Below are 26,074 nucleotides of genomic sequence, written 5' to 3' on the forward strand. Positions count from 1 at the left end.
CTCAGTTTTACTAGGTAGACCAGATGGGAAAACACAACTGGTAAACTAATTTTACTTTATTATCAAGCTATGCTAACATAATTTTGCAAGTCTGCTTATTTTGACATCACATGTTCCTTTGTATTCAGATCTGGTCTTAGAAAAATAATGAAACACTTGGGGAAAAAGATGCAGATCAGAAGTCCTGCACTGGAGGCCAAGATGGAGAAAACCTGCACAGCCACCATGTACTTCCCTTTGGTGCTCAGGTAGGTGGGCACAAAGGACACCCAGACACTGCAGAAGATCAGCATGCTGAAGGTAATAAGCTTGGCTTCATTGAACGCCCCAGGTAGGTTCCTGGCCAGGAAAGCCACTGTGAAGCAGATGGTGGCCTGGAACCCCATGTAACCAAAAACCCCATAAAACATGGTGACAGAGCCTTCATTGCACTGTAGAATGATTTCTCCAGATTGTGAGTGCATGTCAGATTCAGGGAATGGAGGGAAAATACCCAACCAGATGCTGCAGAGAACAACTTGGAGACCAGAGCAGGAAAGGATGATGGAGTTGGTCAAATTCTTTCCAAGCCATTGCTGAACATTGTTCCCTGGTTTTGTGGCCCAGAAGGCCAGGACCACTGTGATGGTTTTGGCCAAGACTGAAGAAATGGCAACAGAGAAGATGATGCTAAAGGCTGTTTGTCGAAGAAGGCAGGTGGCTCTCCTTGGCTGGCCAATGAACAAGAAGGAGGTGGAGAAGGAAAGCAGGAGACAAACAAGAAGGATATAAGAGAGGTCCCGATTGTTGGCTTTGACTATGGGAGTTTCCTGGAATTTAATGAAGGTTCCCAAGACAAGGCATGTGATGAAAGAGAGAAACAAGGCAATGGAAATCAAGGTGATCCCCAATTTTTCTTGATAGGATAGAAAAGTTATAATCTTTGGAATACAGTGATCTCGGTTGTTATTTGGATATTGGTCTGCTGGACATTTGCTGCATTCTTCTGCATCTGAAAAAGAGCAAGATTAAAATTTACCAGTAAGTTTATTCTTTTGTCTAATGATAAAATAATTTTCTTCAAGTGTTCTTTGGGCTTCCAGCTATTGATGAAGCTCAGTTTGGCCTTCTGAAATAAGCAAAGGATAGGATTCATGGCCTCGGTGGTCCCTTCCAAGTTATATTTTCTTTTCTTTTTCTTTTTTCCCCAAAAAGTTCTTAATTTTTTAATTTTTACACATCTCTTTACGTGGGCAACGTGGTTCTTGTACATAATCATACTTTCATTTCCACCAATCTTATGTAATATCATCTCATCTCATTATCCATTTCACTTATCTTTAAATAAATTTCCATTTCATATTTCAATTCATTAATTCAATATCAATATCATTTCATCCAGATATAGATTCCCAGTTCTTTATCCCCGATTATATCCATTTTTAGCTTACCACCTATTTTATTTAACATTACACATCATTCTTATCCTTAATTTTCTCTAAGCCAATTATATAATAAACAATCTAAAACAAAAATAAAACAAAACCAATACATTTAGGATCCATATGGTATATCCCCTCAATCTATCTAATTTAATGATTCATTCCCCAACTTTAAACATATTACCATTAAATAATCAACTGTATATTTTAAAAGATATATATCTTAAAGTATCCCTCCCTAAAATCACTAGAATGACTTCCTAATATATCTCATTTCATCTGCACTTTTCTTTTCATCATTAATAATCCTATTTTTCCCTTTCTACCTAGCCAAAATTTATATATTTTAATATATTTCACTTTTCTTATAATCATTAATAATCATATTTTTTCTTCCTTATCACTTATCCAAAATTTATCTATATATTTTAATACATTTCCATTCCCCTGTTTTGATCCTCCAGTATAGGGGTTCATTACAGCATAATTCATATACAACCAAGTTATATTTTCTGAAAGGGCATCTATTTTTCTGATGAAACCAGCCACTTGTTTCCCTCCATATACAAGGGGTTGTTGAAGACATTTTTTAAAAATGTATTTCCATATTTTCTAATGCCTTAATCTAATGGTATTGCCTAAGGGGATTTAGAGTCTGCTTTGTCTTTGTCCTGTTTTCACTTCTGCTCAATAAAAGTTTCCTTTTGAAATACTTAGTTTCAAGGTTTTTAACTTTCTTGAGTTAGAAGGAGAGGCAGGTCCTTATTCCAGCCCATCAAAATATCCCCATGCAAAATGTTGAGGTATGTGGTCTTCCTAGAAGTTTGCCTCTTTCCTGCCACCCACCTTCCATGGTGGAGATGGTTCCTTCAGGACAGGGAAGACAGTCATAGCAGCAGATCGGCTTCCCTTCCTGTTCCACCTTCATGAATCCTTGAAGGCAGCTTTCCACACACCTGGAAGGAGGGAGGGGCTGAACAAAGGGAAGGAAGACCATCCAGAAAATGGTTTATGTTTGAATTTCCAGAAACAGGGAAAACAGAAAGGGGTTGATGATGCCCAGTGCAAGGCTTAGCTTTGCTAAATTTGAACTCTATCTAAAGAATTCAGTAATCTTACTTTCTATTTCTTCTAATTTTTTTGTACACTTCCATTTGTAGTTGAGGTTCTACATTTACATTTTAAATAGCTCAAAGGAAAGTTTAATGCATTTGTTTTTCCTTTGAGGAAATGAACTTAAACCTAACCTGACTCAAATGTACTTTGTAGAAGATTTAGTGAATAGTTTCCTTAAATAGTTACGGATTTAGTTCTCAAAGACAGCTGCATATCTAACCAAATAATTTGTTGCCTTTCTTGGAGGATGTTAATAGAATAGAGTAGAATAGAATAGAAGTAGAATAGAGTAGAGTAGAGTAGTAGAGTAGAGTAGAATAGAGTAGAGTAGATCAGGAGCTGGAAGGAACCTTGGAGGTCTTCTAGTCCAGCCCCCTACCTAAGCAGGAGAACCTAAATAATCTCAGATAAGTCACTGTCTAGATTCTTCTTAAAAACTTCCAGTAATGGAGCAGCCACAATTTCTGAAGGCAAGCTGTTCCACTGGTTAATTGTCCTTACTGTTAGGAAGTTTCTCCTTAATTCCAGGTTGCTTCTTTCTTTGATCAGTTTCCAACCATTATTTCTTGTCCTGCCCTCTGGTGCTTTGGACAATAAGTTGACCCCCTCTCTTTGTGGCAGCCCCTTAAATACTGGAATGCTGCTATCATGTCACCCCTTATTCTTCTAGTCTAATGTTGACATTCAAAATCCCTCCCTCTCCCAAGAAAGCAATCCAGTTGTGAAGAGATTCAGAAAGACTAAAATCAAGACTTTCTCCACCTTGTTCAATTTACTGATCTCTGCTACACCCTTTGGATTGACCATAAGCTTGAAATCCAGGGTTCTCTGTTTTTCGAGGCTACCAAGCACCACTTTTCTAGTTGTCCTGTTCCGAAGCAGCCACATAACAACATCCAGGTCTGCTGTCAGGTCTTCCTTCTCTTCTAGATACACTCCATCTATGGATTTATTATAAAACTTGGCGTTTGCAAGAAGGGGATGAAGCTGGAATGTAAAAGAAATCAGAAATGTTTAGGCGGGGTATCCAGATTTCTGTGACAAGAAACTTTGCGTGATGAGAGAGAAATGAAGTTTCAGGCTTATTTTGCAAAATGATCAATATTTGAATCATAACCCTAATAATATAGTTAAATACAGTCAGTGGTGGGATTCAAATTGTTGTACCACCGATTCGGTGGGCGTGGCTTGGTGACCATGCTTTGCCTAACGCCAGTGCAGCTTTCCCCATACCACGTTCACAGTATTGCAATGTAAACACAGATGACTGAGGCTTCATTTAACTTCTTTATGTGTTTATAAAGTAAATTTTACAATGCCAGTTGTAGATTTCTTCAACATGGAGCAAACTCAGACAGAAGCAGATATGTTACAGGTTCAGAGCAGAACAGCATCTCAGTTTCAGCAGGCATCAGGTTTACTTTAGTTCAGCAGGCAAGCAAGACACACAGCAGAGGAGAGAAGCAGTTTCATCTTCAATAGACAGACTCAGAGCTTAACATAGCTTCAGAGCTGCAGAGTTTAATATAGAGCCATGCCTAGGCTACTTCTAGTTTCAGTTTCCAAACAGTCTCATTGGCTGGCTTAGTTGCTATGCCTATTCCTTGGCTGACCTTGTTACCATGGTCTATTCCAGTTCATGAATACACTCTGACATACCAGCTGAGACCTGCAGTGCCAATCAACTGAGAATAAAGAAGAGAAAAGCACAGGGGCTGGTGGGAGGGCCAATCCTGCACTTTTCTCTTAGCTGATCATCGGCTTTTTAAAATTACCAGTTCAACTGAACTGGTCTGAACCAGTAGCATACCACCACTGAATACAGTATATATGTGATAGATAGACAATTCCAATTCCATACAGTTTTTTGAGTATGTAATTATCCCTATAGAAAATATAGTAGTATTTCTGGAATCTCTGTATTATCTCTTTCTTGACCTGCCCTATGTGGAAAACTCTGTCACGAGACTTCAAAGCCTGTTCCAGATGTTATCTATTCCTTGCATTGAATGAAATTGAACATTGAACAAAAAAACATCATTATTTTAAGTTTCTTTGTTTTCCTTCTATTTGTCTGTGTCCAATTCCCAAATCTATTTCATTTACAATAGCCGTCTTAGTGGATGTTTAAGCTTTGTGTGTTTTGTGTGAATGCTCACTATAGGGTTTTAAGAGGAGCCGTTTGTCTGGAATGGTATAGGGTCTCTTGTTTCAGCAGAGGGTTGGATTAAAAGACCTCCTAGGTCCCTTTCAGCTCTGTTATTCTGTTTTAAATAACACAGTAACCTAATAGGAAGTGAAAGAAGGGCTCCTTCTTAACTTTTCAGTCTATAAAGAAAATGGCAGGAGATTTGTACTTTCAGACTTGCAAGATTCTGTTCATGTTGTCTTACAATAAAGTAGGAGTAGCTACTTTTTGCTGTCTGATATGCCTAGAAAGTCTGACGGAATAAGGCTCTGCTCCTCTTGCAGCTCTTTTCACCTGTGCATTGATCTTGGGGAACTCCTGCTAGTGGGAGGAGTGAACCTATAGTTTGTTGCCATTCGTCTATTTCCTGGTTTCCTTTGAAGTGAATCTAAAAGGTGACATAGTCCAGAGATGGTTCTTGAGGGAAATATTCAGGACCCATTATATAAACAAAGAGTCAGAAACCTTCCTGAAGTTCTGGGAAGGGAGATAAGATAAAATTTGTAGAAACTCAGGTGGACGCTACCCTGAGTTATTAGAAGGAAGAGAGGAAAAGCACAGATTGCAAAATTCCGCTACTATAATGTATATCATTAAAGTGTATTTTTAGTCCTCCTGTGAAGTCATTTTCCAGATCCAATCTGTGAGTCTTCCGAGAATCATAGACTCATAATGATAGAAGGAACATTAGAGATCCTCTATTGTGATATAAATCAAATTGACAGGAGATTCATGAACAGATTCAGAGCTTGTTTATTGAAAAGTGTTTTCAAAGGCTGAAATCCTTCTCATTTGGGAAGAAGATAGGATATTTTTTCACAGGCAATCTTGAGAGTTTTATACATTTTCAAAAGCCTGGCCCTATTACCACCGCCTCTTCCTATTGGCTAGCCTATTGGGGTCTTATTCCTGTAACTACCATCCCATCTGTTTACACAGTAATCTTCATCCCTTTGGCATACTCTCTATCTTTTTGGCATACCCCTATGTAAGAATATGATAAAAATAAAATAACAGACTATGATAGTCAGAATCTGTAGAAGGCTTTAATATAAGATATTGCAATACCGCCCCCCCCAACTCCAAACACCAGTTTAGGAGAAAGGAGACACCCCCTTACAATAAATACACCCTTATATTATCACATTTAAAAGATTACATCTCACTTCCTGTTTTTCACACATAGAAATTATAGAGATTTTTATAAGAAAGATATGGATAATTCTGGGAGTTTTTCCATAACCCCCTCCCATGCGCCCATCGAAATCCCCCAACTTTTCTCATCTTCATCATTATCATCAGATTTCCCGTTTTTCACTTAAAGGATTACACAAGAGATGATTAATATCCCTATAATGTCAAGGCAACCTCTTATGAATCTCAAACCAAGCCAAGGACATAATATTTTGCAATTCTACAAAACTTTAGCAGAATAACAAGTTATATAAATGCTCTGATCTCTAAAAGGTCAGATTAAGAACAAGTATGAAGTCTGTCTTGCTCTTTATAGTCTTAGGTGTATAAGGTAAATTTTCACATATAACACCCTTTTATCAGTGTTATTAATTTTAGCATGACAACCAGACAAAGTGACCTGCCAACAATCTAATGACCTGCAAACATATGTCTAACCATAATGTGCAAAACAAACTTGTTATTACAAATTTCTTACATAATATCTTGCTTAATATTCCAGTAAATGTCTTGAAAAATGTCTTGTGTTATACAGAGGCTAAAAATGGTGTTACCTTAGTATCCTTAGCATCCATCTTTTACCGGGTTAAGGTTTACTTAAGGCATCTATCCAACCCTCTGCCCAAAGCAGAAGTCTTTATACCATCCCAGACAAATGGTTGTCCAATCTTTTCCTGATAATTTCCAGAGATGGAGCATCCACAACTCTGGGAGATAACCTGTTCCATTGATTAATAGTTGTCACTGTCAGGAAATTCCTCCTTGTTTCCAGGTTGAATCTTCTTCTGAGAAGCTTCCACGCATTGCCTCTTGTCCTGCCTCAGGTGGTATGGAGAATAATCGATGCCCTCTTCTTCCCTGTGATAGCCCTTCAATATTTGAAGACTGCTGTCATGTCTTCCCTGAGCCTTCTCTTCATTAGGTTAAGGCTTTACATGAAAACCATCCCAGAGTTTCAATTTGTCCTGAATGCACCTGTGTACTTATGGGCATGTCTTGTTATACCCGGAAAAGACCTCAATTCTGGGACCTTTATTAGTGTTCACTTTTAAAGCCCTATATGGCATAGGGTGGGTTACTTAGCAGATAACAGATAATCAGAGTTGGAAGGAACCTTGTAGGTCATCTAGTCCAACTCCCCGCCTAAGCAGGAGACCCTACACCATTTCTGAAAGATGGGAGTCCAATCTCTTCTTGAAAGTCTCAAGTGATGGTACTCCCACAACTCCCAAAGGCAAAGCTGTTCCATTGCTTGTTTTCACTGTCAGAAAGTTTCTCCTTATTTCCAGGTTAAATCTCTCCTTGTTCAGGTTCCATCCATTATTCCTTGTCTGGCCTTCAGGTGCTTTACAAAACAACTTGAGCATTTCCTCTCTATGGCAGCCCCACAAATATTGAAAGACCGCTATCCTGTCTCCCCTGGTCCTTCTTTTTATTAGACTAACCATGCCCAGTTTCTGCAACCGTTTGTTGTATGTTTTAGCCTCCAGTCCCCTGATCATCCTGGTTGCTCTTCTCTGCACTTTTTCTAGAGTCTCAACATCTTTTTATAGTGTGGTGACCAAAACTGGATGCAGTACTCTAGGTGTGGTCTTACTAAGGCTTTATAGAGTGGTATTAGTATCTCACTTGATCTCGATTGTATCCCTCTGTTAATGCAACTTAGGATTGCATTAGCTTTTTGGGCTGCTGCTGCACACTGCTCCTGTTTAGCTGGTTGTCCACTAAGACTACAAGATCCCTCTCACAGTTACTGCGAGCCTGTTGGTGGTGGGCCCGATTCTTGGACCAACCTGCTCCTGCTTGCACAAAGAAAAGAGCCATTAAATGACATTCTACTGAGTGAGAGAAAAGATGGCAAAAGAAGTGAAGACCTTGCAATATTCCCTTTCAAAACCAATTTAAAAGGATAATACGTTACTAAAGAATGCAAAAGATTTAAGGGAGTGCAAAAGGAGAGGTGCATATAATGCATTTTAATATGATACACTGATTGTGTTTTGTGATTATGATCATGATTTATCAGATTGCTTATATGCATGCGGAGAGCTTAAGCACTGGAGACAAATTCATTGTGTGTCCAATCATTTTAGCACATTCCAATTAGGACATTAGTTGTCAGGTCAACAGAATTTAGTTAGCAGGTCAAAGGAAGGTAGTTGGCAAGTCAAGAAACCAGTTGTCATGATAATATTAATAATAGTGGGATATAGCAACTATCAAGGGAATTGAGTTGCTGGATAGACTGTGAACCCAGAAAGGGGCAGTGACTGTTTTTTAAACTGTGTATAAACCCCAAGTATTCCTATGACAAATGTCTTCTGTAGCTCCCCCTATATGAGCACAGAAGTCCAGCCTTTGCAAATGGTCAATAAAGCTCTGTTATTGTTCAGGAGTGTTCCATTGATTTCAAACTGAGAGGGTTAAATCTCACACTTGGCCAATAGAGAATTCTATTCCTATTCCTACTCGTACTCTTTGTTCTATTCTATTCTATTCTATTCTATTCTATTCTATTCTATTCTATTCTATTCTATTCTATTCTATTCTATTCTATTCTATTCTATTCTATTCATACCTGCCAAGATGTCAGTGTTGGAGTTTTCAAGTTCTTACCACCTTTCGTCTTTGTCCTTTTGGATCTAGGCAAATAAGCTGCATGTAAGGCCCAGGCCACAGCCCAGATGGTGGTGTAAATGAAATAGTTATCTAGACTCAGGATTCGATCCTTTGCCTGTTCGGTCAAAGTCAGCAGTTTTCCCCTCTCTCTGCACCGACTCCAGTGTTTCACAGAAAAGACATCCTTGGAGTAGGAGCACACAAAGGATGTTTCTACAAAGTGTCTCATGAACAAATAAAACTGCCTAAAGGCATCATGCATTGTCCTTTCCTTTCTCTTCAAAGGAAAGGAAATAATGCTATCAATCAGCTTAAAGCGGTATATTTGGTGCCTAAAAAAAAAGCCCAGGTCCCAGATCAATGTTGTCATTAGGACTTTTCCTGCAACGGGTTCCTTAAAGTTCTTATATATCTGATACAAAATTCCTATTCCAGAGTAGATTAAATCAATCTCTGCAGCATAAAGAAAGACATTCACTTGTTTCCATTTGTGATATACATGAAAATCTAGGAAGGTCTCAGAAGTTGTTGATGAAATGGTCTGTGATATAACTGGACAAATGCCATTCCTGATCAGCATGGAAGTTATTGTGGTCATGAATTTCTGTCCATTGTCACTGTTTGGAACAATCAGGCCAACCAAGATCCACCTGAAATGAAGGAGCAACTTGACCATTCCTGAATACTGGAATCCTTCAGTGGGAAGCATCGGGTAGAAGAAAGGAAACTGAAGTTTATCTTTCAGGATCTGGGAAACAAAATTGTAACTAATCTGAAAAAGAAGGGAAAAAAAAGTATTTTATCCGAGACTGATGAGAGTCAAAATGTAAGATACTGATTCTGTCCCTAATGAAGGGTTAGCTCCACTTCTTGCAGTAAAGATTTCTATATTCATCATTTCTTCACGCATTGCTACTTTTGATGCTTGTTGTCTGAGAGAAGGATTATTTATTAATTTTAAAAATTTATAGCCTGCTCATCCACTGTACCCGGAAAGGTACAGTAACCTGGGAGAAGAACACCAAATCTGAATAGAATAGAATAGAATTCTTTATTGGCCAAGTGTGATTGGACAAACAAGGAATTTGTCTTGGTGCAAATACTCTCTGAATACATAAAAGAAAAGATACAACTGGGATCATGGAGAGAGGGGATATGTTTGCTTTACTCCTTCCTTCTCTTTGCTGGTGTGGCCCATCAGCCACCAGACCCTCCAGCAGCCTAATCAAAGGAGGATGAGGTATGGGAGTCGGGGTCAGCATTGGGGAACCTGGGAGCTCCAAGGAGGAAGAGAGAATGGAGCAGGCACAGAGAGAGAGAGAGAGAGAGACAGATGTGGATCCTGGGCCATCCATTAGCCCTCAGATAGAGTCAACAGCCCCCAGGGTTGGAGGTGGCTGATGAAGAAGAGGAGGAATAGCTGGGTCCAGTGCCTGATACATGGCTGCGCAGAAGGCAGAGGAGAGCAGAGCAGAGGAAAGTCATGGGCTGATCCTGGGGAAGGAAGTGACACCACTGCTAGCGAGGCCTCACCTTAGGTGTGGCAGACAACTATTCATCTTCCAACTAGACAGATCTGTTAGCCTGTGAGGGAAACTTTTTGCCAGGACTCCAAAGAAATCTTTTGAGTTCACGTCAGAGGGTTTGTTGTGTTTGGGGAGCTGGATCAGAACATTTGGATAACCCTGATCCCTCTATAATACAACTCCATTTATAAGAGAGGACCTCTGATTGAAAGCTGCATGATTAAAACTGGTCTTCCCAGCAAAGCTTCACCTGTGGGATTTTGTAGGTGCCCAACATGGATGATATCTGGATAGAGAGGCCACTTTCAGCCCCTTCAAGAACAGCCACTGTGTTTCTCTGCCTCCCACAACTGTAGTTGGGGACATTGGCCTCCCCATCTGAGAGCAGGTCCAGCAAAGCATCTGAAGTCTTCCCTGCACTGAAATAATTTTCATAGATATTGTAGCCCAGAGTGATGTTGGTTAAGAGATGGGAATCCTGGTTGATCTCCTGGATAGCAAAAAGGAAGGATAGCATCTTCCAGTATTGTGTTCCTAGTATGCTGCAAAATAATTATTAAATATACAGTAATCAATGAAATGAATATTTTTTTAACCATTTTTAATTTAGTCTATTTTTACCAAAATACAAATCATCTTCCTTAGCCCAAGCATTCTTCTGAATCTATTGGAGCAATCATGAAAAATGTAGTAGCAAATCCGCTTGCAAGGCTTTGGCGGTGGCAGGAATCCGCTTCTCTGCAGATCCCTGCTGCGCTCGCTGTCAAGGTACCCCGATCCAACTGGATTTGGGAGTTGTCGCTGCCCTGAAGGGGCAGCGGAAGACAGAGGAGATCCGGGCAGGGGTCTGGGGATATCGCACCCCACTTCCCCAGCCAGCTAGACTCCTTTTTTTCTGAGACGGTGGAGCGGCTGTCTGTATGGCAGCCACAAAGGAATCTTCAACTGGATAAGATTGTGCAGGAGGAAGACTTAGAAGGAGAAGTTTTCTTGGCTAAACCACGACATTATGTTACTTTTAAAACACCCTGGAAACCTGACTTTGGATTGATACATTTGTTTCCAAAAGAATTTGTTACATCGGCGAAAGTGCTGAAGGAAAGCTCACTCCCCCTCCTTACAGAGACAGCAAAGGAGCACAGAAAAACCAGCTTTTTAAAGGTAAAAATAAGCTCTTTGTTATAAGTGGGAAGGGGAGGACTAAAAAAATTAAAAAAAAAAAACTTTGTTGGAGGAGACGCCTTGAAGATTACAAGACCATTAATTAATGGTAATACGGCTTTTAAAATACACCTGGGATTTTGCCTCTGGAGAAAATACTGTAAAGAGAAGAAGAGGAAAAAAGTTTTGTTTGTTTGGATTGTTTGAGAACTCTGACATTTGGAAATTACTTCAAGATTGAAAGCATCTGGGTTGTTTTTAAAAAATTTATAATGGTACCATCGTTTGATGAACTGAAAATGGAATATGAAAAATTAAAAGAAAGACAACAAAGTGGCAAGGATTCTTTGGGAGCTGCCTTCCATTTTTTAGAAATGGTGGTTTCTACATACCAGCAAACACTGGAGGAAGGAGAAAGAGAAGAAGAAGAAGAAAAGGAAGAAGCCATTTTTAATGGACTAAAAAGTTTGACTAAGAAAGAAAATGGGAAGGGAGGAAGGGAAAAGGAGAATTTAAGATTTAATAAAACAACCAAGAAAAAGAAAAATAGGGTGAAAAGAAGGTACAATGTTAGAAAGCAATTGAAAAGAGAATTACAACAGAGAGGGAAACTTAAAAAGGGGGAGAGGAGGGGGGGGGGCAAAAAGACCAGATTGGAGAAGAAAGGGAGGGAAAAAGAAAAAAAAAGCCATGGGTTAGAACAAGATTTTAAAAAGAAAGTTTTTGTTTTTAGAGATGAAGGATGATGGATAGTTTATAATTAAAGAAGATTCTGCAAGAGTGCATAAGATAGTATTGTAGTATTTGCATTTGAAACAGTTTATTGGAATATTTAATAAAATATTAATGTTTAATAATGATAGATGTTGATATTTAATAAAATATTAGGAGACTGTGTTAAATGATTAATGCTTAGTTAAAGTTTAACTTGTTACTGTTTTAATGTTATTATAACTTTAGTATTTTATTTTTTTTATTTTAAAACAATGTACTTATTAGAATTAGAATTAGAATAGAAATTATACATTTAATTATACTATAAGTGTACTATTCTTTTATTTTAAGATTTAATATGTAGAATGTACTAAGCAGAATCAGGATGGAAATTATGTATTATTTTAAGCTTTATTTTAGGAGAAGGCGTCATACCTCAAAAGTGATTACAGGGGAAATTTTTTGTTAAAGGGAAGAGATAAATAGATGTTTGGTAAAGAACGGACAAAAGATATAAGTATAATGACTTTGAAATAAGATGAAATAAATAAAATATAATTAAGAGAGTGAAAAGATGGGAGAAGTTATATAGAAAATACAAAATGGTTAATAAGATATGAAGGGTATATAAGGTGGGCATGAATTTGATTTAGGTCTGTCAAAAAAGATGTAACCTGGGGCCAAGTCACTTTTCAAAAGAAGTTTTATGTTTTATGTTTAGTGTGTGGATTATTTATGTTTGATTGTAAATTAATAAAATCTTGGAGAAATGAAATTAAAGGGAGAGAAATTGGGAAAAGATATGTACAAATGATAACTAAGGAGGTTTTTTTTTTTCTCCAATGTTTTGCTTTAGGTTATGCATTTTGTGTGCTTATGACTGATTGAGAATTACTGAAACTTTGATAGAAGGAAATATGATTGAATGAAAGTGAAGGGAGAAATAATGAGAAATTTGGAAAAGATATATATGTGTAAATGGAAGTGTGATAATGTGGAACTATGTTTTAAAAAATAATACTTTATTTGCCTTGTTGAAATTTATAAGTAATTCTTAGAAAGGAGGTTTTATACTTCTATGTGTTATGTTTTGTTTGTCTTCAAAAATCAATAAAACTTGTTCTTAAAAAAAAGAAAAATGTAGTAGTAGTAACAACAACAACAACAATATTCTGTTAATAAAATATACCTGATTATATTTAAAAACCACTAACCAAATGTGTGATAATTGAACAACTTTTGAGAGTTTGATGGCATATTTGGATGAATTGTTTCCTCAGATATATCATATTGTAATGAAACTCAAGGAGTTATTTCAATTTATATTTTATTTTAAGATACTTGGTGCCATTTAAGTTTATTGGAATCTGTTACTAGCTTTGGCTTATTCTTGAGGTTACCAGTATCTTTTCAGTTGGTCTAAGATATCAGACTGGAGTTTAATATTCTCTCTTTCTAGTTATGTTCTCCAATATTTTAGTAATGGAATTGTTCAATCTATTTTTCCATATTAAACATAGAATCATTAAGTGCACAAATTCAACCCAAGCACAAATTCACAAGGAGAATGAGTAGCTGTAACTCTTAACAAAACCAATCATTTATTGATTCTTGAACATGTTTGTGTTTTGATGTCTACTGTGTAAATTTATATTGATATCATTATAGCATTAAGGTCATTTGTATTAGTTTAAAGTAGGAATCACAGACATGGAAACACAGTGAAGTAATACATTCTGATTTGGAAGATAGGGGTAGAAAAAAGAAACCACCCTCTCCTTTCGATCCACAATCCAGCTGTTGTCTGAGGATGTCAAGAAAAGTCACCGTTTGTTCTTCAAAATCAGAAAAAACAAACAAACAGAAAGCACCCTGCTTGATTATCGTAGCTAAGAATTTCAATAGAGGCTCATCAGCTGCAGGATCTAAAAAGGATCTGCAACTTTGAAGTGGCACAAGGCCTGGCTGGAAATAAGTCAGAAATAAAGTTGCTTTAAATGTAGTGCAGAAAGATCTACTTACTCAGATACTGAAGTCACAGGAGAGTTTTCAAAGCTTAATCTTTCAAAGATAGCCTGAGTTGCAGAGATGATGCCTCCAATGGAAAGCTCTCCTGGCTTGTAATGATTCTTTGGGTCCAACTTATCCCTCAGCAGTTTCAGGGCGCATTTGATTTTGACCATCCCTGAGACTCCTTGAGCCCATAAAAGAAGCAGCAGAAACAGCAACATGATATGTTCCTGAGGGAGCCTCCAAACCTGTGTGTGGTTTGAACAAAGAGTGAGAAGAAGACATTCAGGAAAGTTTTATTATTTCAGACAGAAACTAGCCAAGGCTTCATTTCTGAAGTGGATTAGACACCTGTCCAACTTCCCTAAATTCCTCCCAGGCTCTTTCTTTCTCCAGAATCCATTTATGCACCTACCATTTTCCAAAGCCAAGGCTTCATTTCTGAAGTGGAGAGGAGAAGAAACCTCCCTCCCTGCCCTAAAAACCTCCCCAGGACCTCCCTCTCTCCAAACCTCTTTGTGGACTCATTGATTTCCAGTGTATGGTATCAGCTCCCAAGGATTCTGTTGTGAACCCAAAGAAAATCCTCTTATTGATATCTTTGTGTCACGTCTTCTGAAATGTTGCAGAAAAATCTCTAGAGAATGAACACAAAAACAACAATTAAATGCCTATAAGTTGTATAATGGCAATAAGGAATAAAATCACAGATGGTATCCAAACTCTGGAGATGAGCTAGCTTAGAGAGGTTTCTTAGAGACACAAAGCAATTGAGTGAAGTAGAATGTTTACTCTACTTGTCATGCCCCTGGCGGAGACTGACTCTGAGCAGTCAGAGGAGGACCCAGGCCCATCCCCTATCCATCCTAGGGCACTCAGGGAAGAGAGGATCAGGGTAAAATATGGTCTACTTGGGAGGAGAGGGACATGATCCTCTTCATTGGTTGCAGGTATGAGATCTGCATAAGAGTTTGGACCTGCGTGCTAAGAGACACTGGAGACAAATTAATGTTTTATTCCTAAAGAAGGTTTATCTTGGTTGGCGTTCTTCCAATGGACTGTCCTTGGTTATCTTCCTGAAGTTGGCAATTATCTATCCTGGTCTGTCATGGAACTTTATTCAGTGCGGTTTGTTTTTGGTTTTTGCTTCGTTATCATCTCTTTGAATGTGAACTGTTTTCTTTCCTTTGAAATGTTATTTTGAAAATAGTTTATTCCTTCATTGTGAACAATTAAACAGTGAAGCCAAGTTAAAGGCATTAAAGGACTTTTAGTTACATTTTGGGTTTTGTTATATTTCTGAGATACTCTGGGTCATCACACTACTTTATTGAATTTTGAAATGGAAGAAACACAACAGAAAGAATGTATAATAAATTAGGCTAATATTTTACTTATAAAGATGTAACAAGGGGAACTTAAAGATTGAATGAATTGTTGTTATATGTTATAATCTTAAAGAGAATTTTCATAAAATGATGTATCCTTGGTATATGTCACCAGACAAATTGTACAGCCAAGGCTTTGCTGTATATCTGAATGATAGAACAGTAAACACCATCTCTGTCTTTTCTAAAAACCTCTTCAGACTTTTGCTTTTTCTAGAGCTGTTTATACAGATTTTCTACTGGTGTGACACGGGCCAACAAGGTTTTAGTGTGATATCAAGGTGGTAGTATGCAGTGGTGGGATTCATTTTTTTTTACTACCAGTTCTGTGGGTGTGGCTTGGTGGGTGTGGCAGAGGAATTGTGATGACCCGAGGTATGGTACAAAGGCTCCACAGTCAGATATTCAATAGGAGTCCCTTTATTATCTCCAACCTTGACCCCAATGTTCAGATTACCTTCTGGCTGGAGAAAAACTGTCCCAGGAACAGCCTTTGCCTCCAGAAAATTAAGTCCAAAACATGGTCAACACAAACTGTCACTTTAAGTCCAATCAAGCCAAACTGAAGTAATTAGTTGGGCAGGGCAGGAGCAAGAATTTCAGACTTGAAGGTATGGCAAAACTCACATGGTTGGGAAGATGCCAGGAACATGGATAAGCAATAACAACACAAGATAAAGTCACGTTTGCTCCCAGCAGCCTGCCGCATGCAGCCTGCCTTTCTTATAAACTGTGTTCCCAGCTGTGGCTAATGAAGGGAATCAGGGCCCTTTCCTACCCCATAAGCCATGCAACCCATGTTGCTCCCTTCTCCATTCCTCCCTGCATGCCCTAGGATGAAGAGGGGGTGGGCCTGGGTCTTCCTCTGAACTCCCTCTCCCTTGTTGTACCTCTTACTTGCTGTGCCCTTCCCCAGTTTCCTCCACAGCCAATGGAGCCACACTCCCAATCCCTGTCAGCTGTTCGGCTTCCTCCTCGGATTCAGACTCCAACAGGAGCATGACAGGAATGATACTGTAAAATCTCCAGTCAGAGGTGGTATTTGCCAGTTATCCAAACTACTCAAAATTTCCATTACCACTTCTCCAGAACTGGTCAGAACCTGCTGAATACCACCTCTGGTAGCATGTGATTAATACATTTGTGTCAGACTTCCTTTATGTATGCTGCAAGTCTCAAGAGATTACTCTCCCTTGTTTCCTATGCCAGCGGTCCCCAACTTTTGTGGCTTGGCAGCCTGGCTGGGGGTGGTGGAGAGGGGAAGTAGGCTGCGGGGAATGGTGGGCTGGCCATGTGTGCACGTGCATACGAAACTCCACTCAAGCAAGGCAGAAGAAAAGTCTTGGGGGCATAGTTTCATGCTCCTTCAGGCTTCTCCATGCCAAAGGCTTTTGCAAAGGGACAGAAGCCCTGAAACAGCACAAAATCACTCCCCTGAAGCCTTTCACCCTTTTCCCAAAGCATTTGGGGGAGTGGTCTCATGCTCCTTCAGACTCACCAAGGCTGCCCAAAGCTCCAAAAGTGGATTGGGTGTCCTGTGCAGGCAGCCTCAGTGAGTCTGCGAAGCTGAGAAGGGCACGCTCATTCCACTCAGACTCTGCTCTCACCATTCTGATTTTGGAGCATTAGGAGTAGGTGGATTGGTGCCCTGGTTCGGGGAGAGGGGAACTGGGTTGCACAAGCGGTGGGCCAGTGTGCATGTATGCATATGCAGCTCCACTTATGCAAGAGAGAAGAGAAGCCTTTGGGCTGCCACCTGCATCCACACTGGCCCACTTCTCATGTGGCCTGGTTTTGAACAAGCTGTGGCCTGGTTGTATGCCACAGCCCGGGGACTGGGGACCCCTGTCCTATACTACCAGAATAGAAAGGGATGGGCGTACATTTATTATACTTACTGAGTTTTCTGTTAATGATCTTGCAAAATCCCTTGCTTCGGGTTGGGGTCAGGGCAACAGATTGGAGCTGAGAGTTTACTGTCCGGATGCCCTTCCTGATACCTATGTGGAGCTCACAGCAGATATTTTGTCTTTACACCCAGAGAGAGAAATATCTGCTGCTCTCTAGGATCAAACTCACAGCCTCCTGATCAGGCATTGCCCTGATAATACTTACTGAGATAGTCCATCTCAAATCTCTTTGGCCACATCTTAGTGGTGACCACTAGGATGAGAGATGAGACACAGGATTGGATGGTCCCTCTGTGATGACAGGCAGATAGAAGAATGAAGACCATTCAGCCTGTTCTGACCAAGGCTCACCGAGACCGTAATTAAGCACATGCTTAGTTAAAACAACTCTACACAGCCATACATCAGGCACTGGACCCAGCTGTTCCTCCTCTTCAACACCAGCTACCACCAGACCTGGGGGCTGTTGACTCTCCATTTGAGGGCTGATGAATGGCCCAGTCTCTGTCTCTGTCTCTTTCTCTGCCAGCTCCGTTCCCGCTTCCCCTTCACAGCTCCTAGGTTGCCCTGATGCTGACTTCGTCTTGTTCCTCTGATTTGGCTGCTGGAGATGCCGGTGGCCAACAAGCCACAACAGCCATTGGCAGTTCAAATCTCACCAGTTCAAGGTTGACTCAGCCTTCCATTCCTTCTAAGGTTGTTAACATGAGGACCCAGATTGTTGTGGGCAGTATGCTGACTCTGTAAACTGCTTAGAGAGTGTTGTAAAGCACTATGAAGCCGTATATGTCTAAATGCTATTTATTATTTAGCTTATGTGATATCATCCTGGACTAACAATCAGGGGTGGGATTCAAATTTTTTAACAACCAGTTCTGTGGGCATGGCTTAGGTGGTGGACATGACTTGGTGCTCATGTTTTTGGCTGGGTGTGGGCAACTCAACATCACTCACATTGAGGCACGCATCTCCTCGCCTGGCCTCTCATAACTGTGGGGATGCTGCAACAGTCGTAAGTGTGAAAAATGGTCATAAGTCACTTTTTTCAGTGCCATTGTATCTTTGAATGGTCACTCCACAAGAGCAAAATACCAGCAAAGAAGGGAAAAAAACTCCAGAGAAGTTCCTGAGACAGGAAGTCTAGTCCTGCCAAGAATGTAATAAAGGTTAACAGAGAGGCAGTTTCTGTAAGCAACACCAGAATGTTTCCTTCCTGCCTTCCTTACAGGATTAAGCCAGCAATTTCTTTTAACAACTGGTTCTCTGAACTGCTTAGAATGTTAACAACCGGTTCTAGAAAATAGGTGCGAACTGGTAGAATCCCACCCCTGCTAACAATATATATTAACATTTCACCTAGTTTAGTAAACACCATAAAATATAAATGTTAAAAAAGATTTATATTCTAATATCCATGTTTTGGCCATATAACCATTGAATGAAGTTTAATTTATATTAAAAAAATATAAATGAACCGGTATATGTTCTCAGCCTGTGAAGCTAGTTCACCTCCTCGTGGTGTATCCTGGAGCATGAACTAAATGAAGTAGCAACTGCTGGCAGCCAGACTACTCAGCTACGAAAATGAGAAAAGAAAAAAGAAAAGACCTTTTCAGGTCAAAATAAAAAGAGGCACCAGGAATATTATTCAAATTTGCCAAATCAAAGTTGAGGGGCTCAGCAGATCCAAGAGCCAATATGTTTTCAAACTTTTATTGGACAGTAACATAGACATGGCCATCCTCCAAGAAATGCACATAGAACATAAAGAACAGCAACTGAGAAGAGGCAAGATTCATGGCTATGACCTGTTGGGAGCCACCTACCACTGCAGCCCTGGCATGGCTACATGTATCAACAGATAACAGATAATCAGAGTTGGAAGGGACCTTGTAGGTCATCTAGTCCAATCCCCCGCCCAAGCGAGAGACCCTACACCATTTCTGACAAATGGCAGTCCAATCTCTTTTTGAAAGTTTCAAGTGATGGCGCTTCCACAACTTCTGAGGGCAAGCTGTTCCATTGGTTGATTGTTCTCACTGTCAGAAAGTTTCTCCTTATTTCCAGGTTAAATCTCTCCATCAGTTTCCATCCGTTGTTCCTTGTCTGGCCTTCAGGCACTTTAGAAAATAGCATGACCCCTTCCTCTCTATGGCAGCCCCTCAAATATTGGAAGACCGCTATCATGTCTCACCTGGTCCTTCTCTTTACTAGATTAGCCAAGCCTAGTTCCTGCAACCATTCATTGTATTTTTTAGCCTCCAGTCCCCTAATCATCCTGGTTGCACTTCTCTGCACTTTTTCTAGAGTCTCAGCATCTTTTTTATAATGTAGTGATCAATCCTGATGCAGTACTCTAGGTGTGGTCTTACTAAGGCTTTATAGAGTGGTATTAGTACTTCCCTTGATCTTGATTATATCCCTCTGTTAATGCAACTTGGGATTGCATTAGCTTTTTGGGCTGCTGCTGCACACTGCTGGCTCATATTTAGCTGGTTGTCCACTAAGACTCCAAGATCCCTCTCACAGTTACTGCTATTGAGCCTGGTTTCACCCAGTCTATATGTGTACTTTTGGTTTTTCTTGCCAAAGTGTAGGACTTTACTTTTCTCTACATTAAATTTCATTTCGTTAGATATGGCCAAGTGTTCTAGTCTGTCAAGATCCATCTGGATCTTGAGCCTATCTTCTTGGGTGTTAGCTAGGAATATAGAGAATACCTCCTTATTGTCAGTCTCTACAAACAACAATTTGGATAACATAGTAAATGATAGATGGTTAGATGGATAGATAGATAGATAGATAGATAGATAGATAGATAGATAGATAGATAGACAGATATTAATAGATGATGGATAGATATATTAATAGATAGAAGATAGATAGATATGGATTGATAGATGATGGATGAATAGATTAATCAATTATATAGATAGATAAATAGATGATAGATATTGATTGATACATGGATGGGTGGATAGATTAATAGATAGATGATATAGATAGATAGATGGTAGATAGATGATAGATAAATAGATGAATAGATAGATATGGATGGATAGATGAATGGATGGATTAATATATGATAGAGATAGATAAATATAGATAGATGGATGGATGGATAAACAGATTGATAGATGATATAAGATGATAAATAGACAGATAGAGGTTGATTTTGTGTCTATTTTATTTTGACATCACATATTCTTTTGTATTCAGATCTGGTCTTAGGAAAATAATGAAACACTTGGGCATGAAGATGCATCCAAGAAGTCCTGCACTGGAGGGCAAGATGGAGAAGATTTGCACAGCCACCATGTACTTCCCTTTGGTGCTCAGGTATGTGGGGATGAAGGACACCCAGACACTGCAGAAGACCAGCATGCTGACGGTAATAAGCTTGGCTTCATTGAAGGCCCCAGGGAGATTCCTGGCCAGGAAAGCCACTGTGAAGCAAATGGTGGACAGGAAGCCCATATAACCAAGGGCTGCAAAATACATGTTGACAGAGCCTTCATTGCACTGTAGAATGATTTCTCCAGATTGTGAGTGCATGTCAGATTCAGGGAAGGGTGGGAAACTGCCCAACCAGATGCTGCAGAGAAGAACTTGGAGACCAGAGCAAGAAAGGATGATAGAGTTGGCCAAACTTTTCCCCAGCCATCTTTGCACATTATTCCCTGGTTTTGTGGCCAAGAAAGCCAGCACCACTGTGATGGTTTTAGCCAAAACTGAAGAAATGGCAGCAGAGAAGATGATGGTGAATGCTGTTTGTCGAAGAAGGCAGGTGACTCTCCTTGGCTGGCCAATGAACAAGAAGGAGGTGAAGAAGGAAAGCAGGAGACAAACCAGGAGGATATAAGAGAGATCCCTATTGTTAGCTTTGAGTATGGGAGTTTCCTGGAATTTAAAGAAAACCCCCAAGACAAAAGATGTGATGAAAGAGAGGAACAGGGCAATGGACATCAAGATGACCCCCAATTTTTCTTGATAGGATAGAAAAGTCTTGATCTTGGGGATGCAGCTATCTCGGTTATTGTTTGGATGTTGATCTGCTGGACATTTGCTGCATTGTTCTGTGTCTGAAAAAGAGCAAAAGTAACATTTACCTTAAAGCTCCTTGTTTTGTAGAAAGCTATTATCCTCTGTTCAAATTTAGGCTGACTTCCAGAGAACCTTTGGAGCCCAGGGTGACCATTTTCATCCTCCCAGAGGCTCAAGGAAAGCCTCTGGAGCTTGGGGAGGGCAAAACACCCCCGCACCATGGCGCAGGAGGCCGCCTAGGCCATGCCCACCATGGCCACACCACCCAGCAATCGAGCAGAGAACCCATTGCTAAATTTTTTGAAGCCCACTCCTTCTTCTCTCCCATGTATAGACAGCATCCTTTGATGCTACCGACCTTTCATGGTGGAGATGGTTCCTTCAGGACACAGAAGACAGTCGTAGCAGCAGAGGGGCTTCCCTTCCTGAGGCACCTTCATAAATCCAGGATGGCACTTTCCACACACCTGTAAGGAGGCAGAGTCTGGGCAGAGGGAGGAAGACCATCCAGAAAATGATTTATGATTTAATTTCCAGGAATGGTGAAAAGAGAAAGGGGTTGGTGATCTCCAGTTCAAGGCTTAGCTTTAGTAAATGTATGTCAATCTATGTAGAGACTTCAACAATCTACTTTGCTGCTTCCATTCCTTCTTTTCTATTTTTTTTTTTGTACATTTCTGTTTTTAATTTGGATTCTAAATTTACATGCTGAAATGATCATGGTAAATTTTAATGGATTATTTTTCTTTTGGGGAGATGAACAAGGATGGGATTCTACAGATTCTAACCCATTCTCTAGAACTGGTTGTTAACATTCTAAGCATTTCGGAGAACCGATTGTTAAAAGAAATTACTGGCCTAATCCTGTAAGGAAGGCAGGAAGGAAACATTCTGGTGTTGCTTACAGAAACTGCCTCTGCATTAACCCTTATTACATTCTTGGCAGGGCTAGATTTCCTGTCTCAGGAATTTCTCTAGAGTTTTTCCCCCCTTCTTTGCTGGTACTTTGTTTGTGTGGAGTGACCATTCAAAGTTACAATGGCCCTAAAAAAAGTGACTTATGATCCTTTTTCACAGTTATGACTGTTGCAGCATCCCCACAGTTAGGAGAGGCCAGGCAAGGAGATGCGTTCCTCGATGTGAGTCATATTGCATTGGCCACACCCAGCCAGTCACATGACCACCAAGCCACATCCACCAACTAAGCCACAACCACAGAAACAGTTGTTAAAAAATTTGAATCCCACCCCTTGAAATGAACCTGAGCCTAACCTGGCTGTTAGGTGAGGCTCCATTCAAAATCCAAGAAAGAAACCATTTGACTCCACTGTTATAGAGAAAAGGACTTTTCCTGGAAATCAAGTGGTAGCATCAAAAGAATTCTAGATCTGAGGCATCAGGCGTGAAAATCACATATACAAAGTGATGGCAATGTTCCCATCCCAATAGTTCAAACTGGCCATCCAATCTAAGATGTGTATAATGTCATCTGGGGCATCTTCAGGTGGTGATTCAGACATCTGGCCATTGACCTTGGCCTGGATAGATTAGATGCCATGGCTGTGCAATAAGCAATAAGCAAAAACAAGAAAGTTTCCCCAAGTCTTACAGTTCACCCTCTCAAGCCTCCAGCACTCTTCCCCGCCACCAAAGCCCAATTTACCCCCGCCCCCATTACTATGGCAGTTGGAAAGACAAGCAGAAGAAAGGTTCTTAAAGGCTGACACTGGCCCTAATGTATTTCTCTTCACAGAATAGTGAAACTTTTCTTAAATTATTAAGGATATATTCAGGGGTGGGATTCTACCAGTTCAGACCGGTCAGGTGAACCAGTAGTTCTGGTGAACATTTGGCCCCACCCACCCACCCCTTCCCTTTTCCTGTGCTTTATTTCCTTGTTTTTGAGCGCAGCTGATTCATGCGGCAGAGTGGTTTGCCGCGCATCAGCTGTTTTACTCACTGGGGATGCAGCAGAAGATAAGTATTATAGCTAAAAAATGGTCTTTTCTAAATGCTGTGCATGTGTGCGCGAAGTGTGTGCTTGCCAAACTGGTTGTTACACTGGTTGAATTGCACTACTGGACATATTGATAGATCCTTGGTGCTGTCTGATCTTGGCAATTTTCTTGCAGATGTTTCATTACCCAGCTAGGTACTCTGATAATGTTACTTAAAGGTGCAACTGGACTGGCTTATTTTTCTTTGGAAACTTTTCACTTCTCATGTAAGAAGCTTCTTCAGCTGTGATTGGATGGTGGGGAATGGAAGGATTTATACTTCTTGCAGACAGCTGGTCATTTGCATTCTTTTAGCAAGCTGTTAAGGCCACCTGGAGATTTATCTGTGTCCTCAGTGTTACCTGAGTGGTGCAAACAGGAGTGGAGCCTTCTTGGAACTGCTGAAAGGACTGTGTGTTGTAGACTGGTATGTTACCTAGTTTGTGTAATGAAATGTCCGCAAGAAAATTACCAAGTTCAGAGATCATCAAGGACCCCTCATGTCAGTTCTGAGCTAAAAATATTTTTCTTTATCGGTAAGGATATATTTCTCACAGAGAGTTTAATATCTAACCAAAGTATTGTTGCCTGTCTTAGAGGGTGTTTTATTTATTTAGTTTAGTTTGTCAAGCATGTATGAGAAAACAAGTATAAGTATGAACATAACATATAAGTATAAACAGGTGTAAGTATATTCATAATAAATGGGTATGAATAAATGGGAACAGTGGGAAAGGGATGGTAGGCACATAGATGTGCTTATGCATGCCCCCTTATAGACCTCTTAGGATTGGAGTGAGGTCCACCGTAAACAGTTTAATGTTAAAATTTTGGGAGTTTGAGGATGTAACAATGGAGTCAGGTAGTGAGCTCCAGGCATTGACCATAGTTGCTAAAGTCATATTTTCTGCAATTGAGTTTGGAGCAGTTTACTTTGAGTTTGTATCTATTGTTTGCCCATGTGTTATTGTGGTTGAAGCTGAAGTAATCATTGACAGGTAGGATGTTGTAGCAGGCAATTTTGTGTACTAAGCTTAGGTCAGGCCATAGGCGGTGTAGTTCTAAGTTTGATGATATTCAAAATCCCTCTTGATCCCAAGCAAACAATCCTGTTGACAAGAAAGTCACAAAGACTGAAAAATGTTTTTCCTATCTTGTTCAGCTGATCCATCAATATCACACCCTTCAGATGGACCATAAAGGTGAAATCCAGGGATCCCTGTTTTTCTAGGGTGCCAATCAGGACTTCTTTAATTGACTTGTTGAGAAACAGCCAGTTGACAATGATTAGATCAGCTGTCAGATCTCCTTTCTCATCTAGAAGTCCATTTATGGATGCATTGTAAATCTCAGGGTTTTCAAGGAAGGGAGGAAGCTGGAATGGAAGAGAAAATGGGAATGTTTAGATAGGATATCTGTGGAAAGTAATTGATTTGTATGACAAGAAAACAGTGAAGGTCTCAGATTCATTTTCCCCAAGCTTTCCAGGAGACCATCTATCAATGTTTGAATTATAATCCTTAATAGTTGAATAGTTTCTGGATTCTGTAATTATGCCCATGGAAAAGTAGAATACTGTACCTGGAGTCCCTATATTGTCTGTTTCTTGACCTGCCATGTCTGGAGGATATTATGAGACTTGAAAGCCTGTTCCAGCTTTTATCTAGGCAAGGTTACTCTGATATTTTCCCCTTTCCTCCAACTATCTTTGTCCAGTCTATTTCATTTAAAACAGCTTTCTTAGCAGATGTGTACATTTTGTGTCTTTTGTGCGTATGCTAAGTATTTTACATTTCCACCAGTGGTGGGATACATTTTTTTTTTATTACCAGTTCTGTGGGTGTAGCTTGGTGGGCATGGCAGGGGAAGGATACTGCAAAACCCCATTCCCTCCCTACTACTAACCTACCCCACTAATCTGCTTTCCAACTCCGTTCTCCTCTGCAGGGCAACAAAAGAAGACCCAGCCGATCAGCTGGGACTTGGGAGGCAGAAAATAGGGGTGGGACCATTCAGGGGTGGTATTTGCCGGTTCTCCAAACTACTCAAAATTTCCACTACTGGTTCTCCAGAACCAGTCAGAACCTGCTGAATATCACCTCTGATTTCCCCCTAGTTTCTGAGTGAAGAGGCTTTTGAAATTCTGGCATGTTTCATCTATTTTCATCTTTTTGCCTTCTCCTCAGTGGCTAAGATGCTGATCTTGTCAATCAGAAAGACCAGCAGTTTGGCGGTTTGAATCCCAAGCACTGCGTAATGGAGTGAGCTCCCATTACTTGTCCCATCTTCTGCCAACCTAGCAGTTCGAAAGCACGTAAAAAATGCAAGTAGAAAAATAGGGACCACTTTGGTGGGAAGGTAACAGCATTCTGTGCGCCTTCAGCATTCAGTCATGCTGGCCAAATGACCATGGAGACATCCTCGGACAGCGCTGGCTCTTTGGCTTTGTAATGGAGATGAGCACTGCCTCCTAGAGCCAGAAACAACTAGCACATATGTTTGAGGGGAACCTTTACCTATAGTTGTGATAGTGAACCTATGGCACATATGCCAGAGGTGGCATGCAGAGGCCTCTCTGTGGGCACATGAGCCATTGCTCCAGCTCAGCTTCACAGTGCATGCGCGTTTGCGGGGTGGGGCACACGCATATTGAATTTTGGGGATGCGTACGCGAGTGCTTTGGGAAGTTGGTGCTGAAATGTTTAGCCATCACTATCCTATAGTGATAGCAATAGCATTTAGGCTTATATACTGCTTTATAGTGCTTTATAGCTGTCTCTAAGTGG

At 40.2% G+C, this 26,074-nt stretch overlaps 3 protein-coding genes across 3 annotated transcripts in view; 1 reads left to right on the forward strand and 2 right to left on the reverse strand.

Moving 5' to 3' along the window:
- LOC113450704 (uncharacterized) overlaps positions 1 to 26,074 on the forward strand; it is a 503,870-nt gene that overhangs the window by 371,257 nt on the left and 106,539 nt on the right. The gene's annotated exons all lie outside the window — the stretch shown is intronic.
- On the reverse strand, positions 96 to 14,122 carry LOC113450714 (vomeronasal type-2 receptor 26-like). The gene is made up of 4 exons (XM_087923058.1): positions 13,962 to 14,122; positions 10,315 to 10,606; positions 2,268 to 2,394; positions 96 to 991 (listed from the first exon to the last, which is right to left on the reverse strand). Exons 1-4 carry the CDS (start codon positions 14,120 to 14,122, stop codon positions 96 to 98), a joined length of 1,476 nt encoding a protein of 491 aa, XP_087779184.1.
- Positions 20,434 to 24,906, reverse strand: LOC113450713 (vomeronasal type-2 receptor 26-like). Its single transcript, XM_026721999.2, has 3 exons — positions 24,870 to 24,906; positions 21,650 to 21,775; positions 20,434 to 21,329 (listed from the first exon to the last, which is right to left on the reverse strand). Exons 1-3 carry the CDS (start codon positions 24,904 to 24,906, stop codon positions 20,434 to 20,436), a joined length of 1,059 nt encoding a protein of 352 aa, XP_026577784.2.

This window comes from Pseudonaja textilis, chromosome 2, assembly GCF_049901715.1.
Source record: "Pseudonaja textilis isolate UNSWEBS1 chromosome 2, rPseTex1.2, whole genome shotgun sequence".
NCBI classification, from domain to species: domain Eukaryota; kingdom Metazoa; phylum Chordata; class Lepidosauria; order Squamata; family Elapidae; genus Pseudonaja; species Pseudonaja textilis.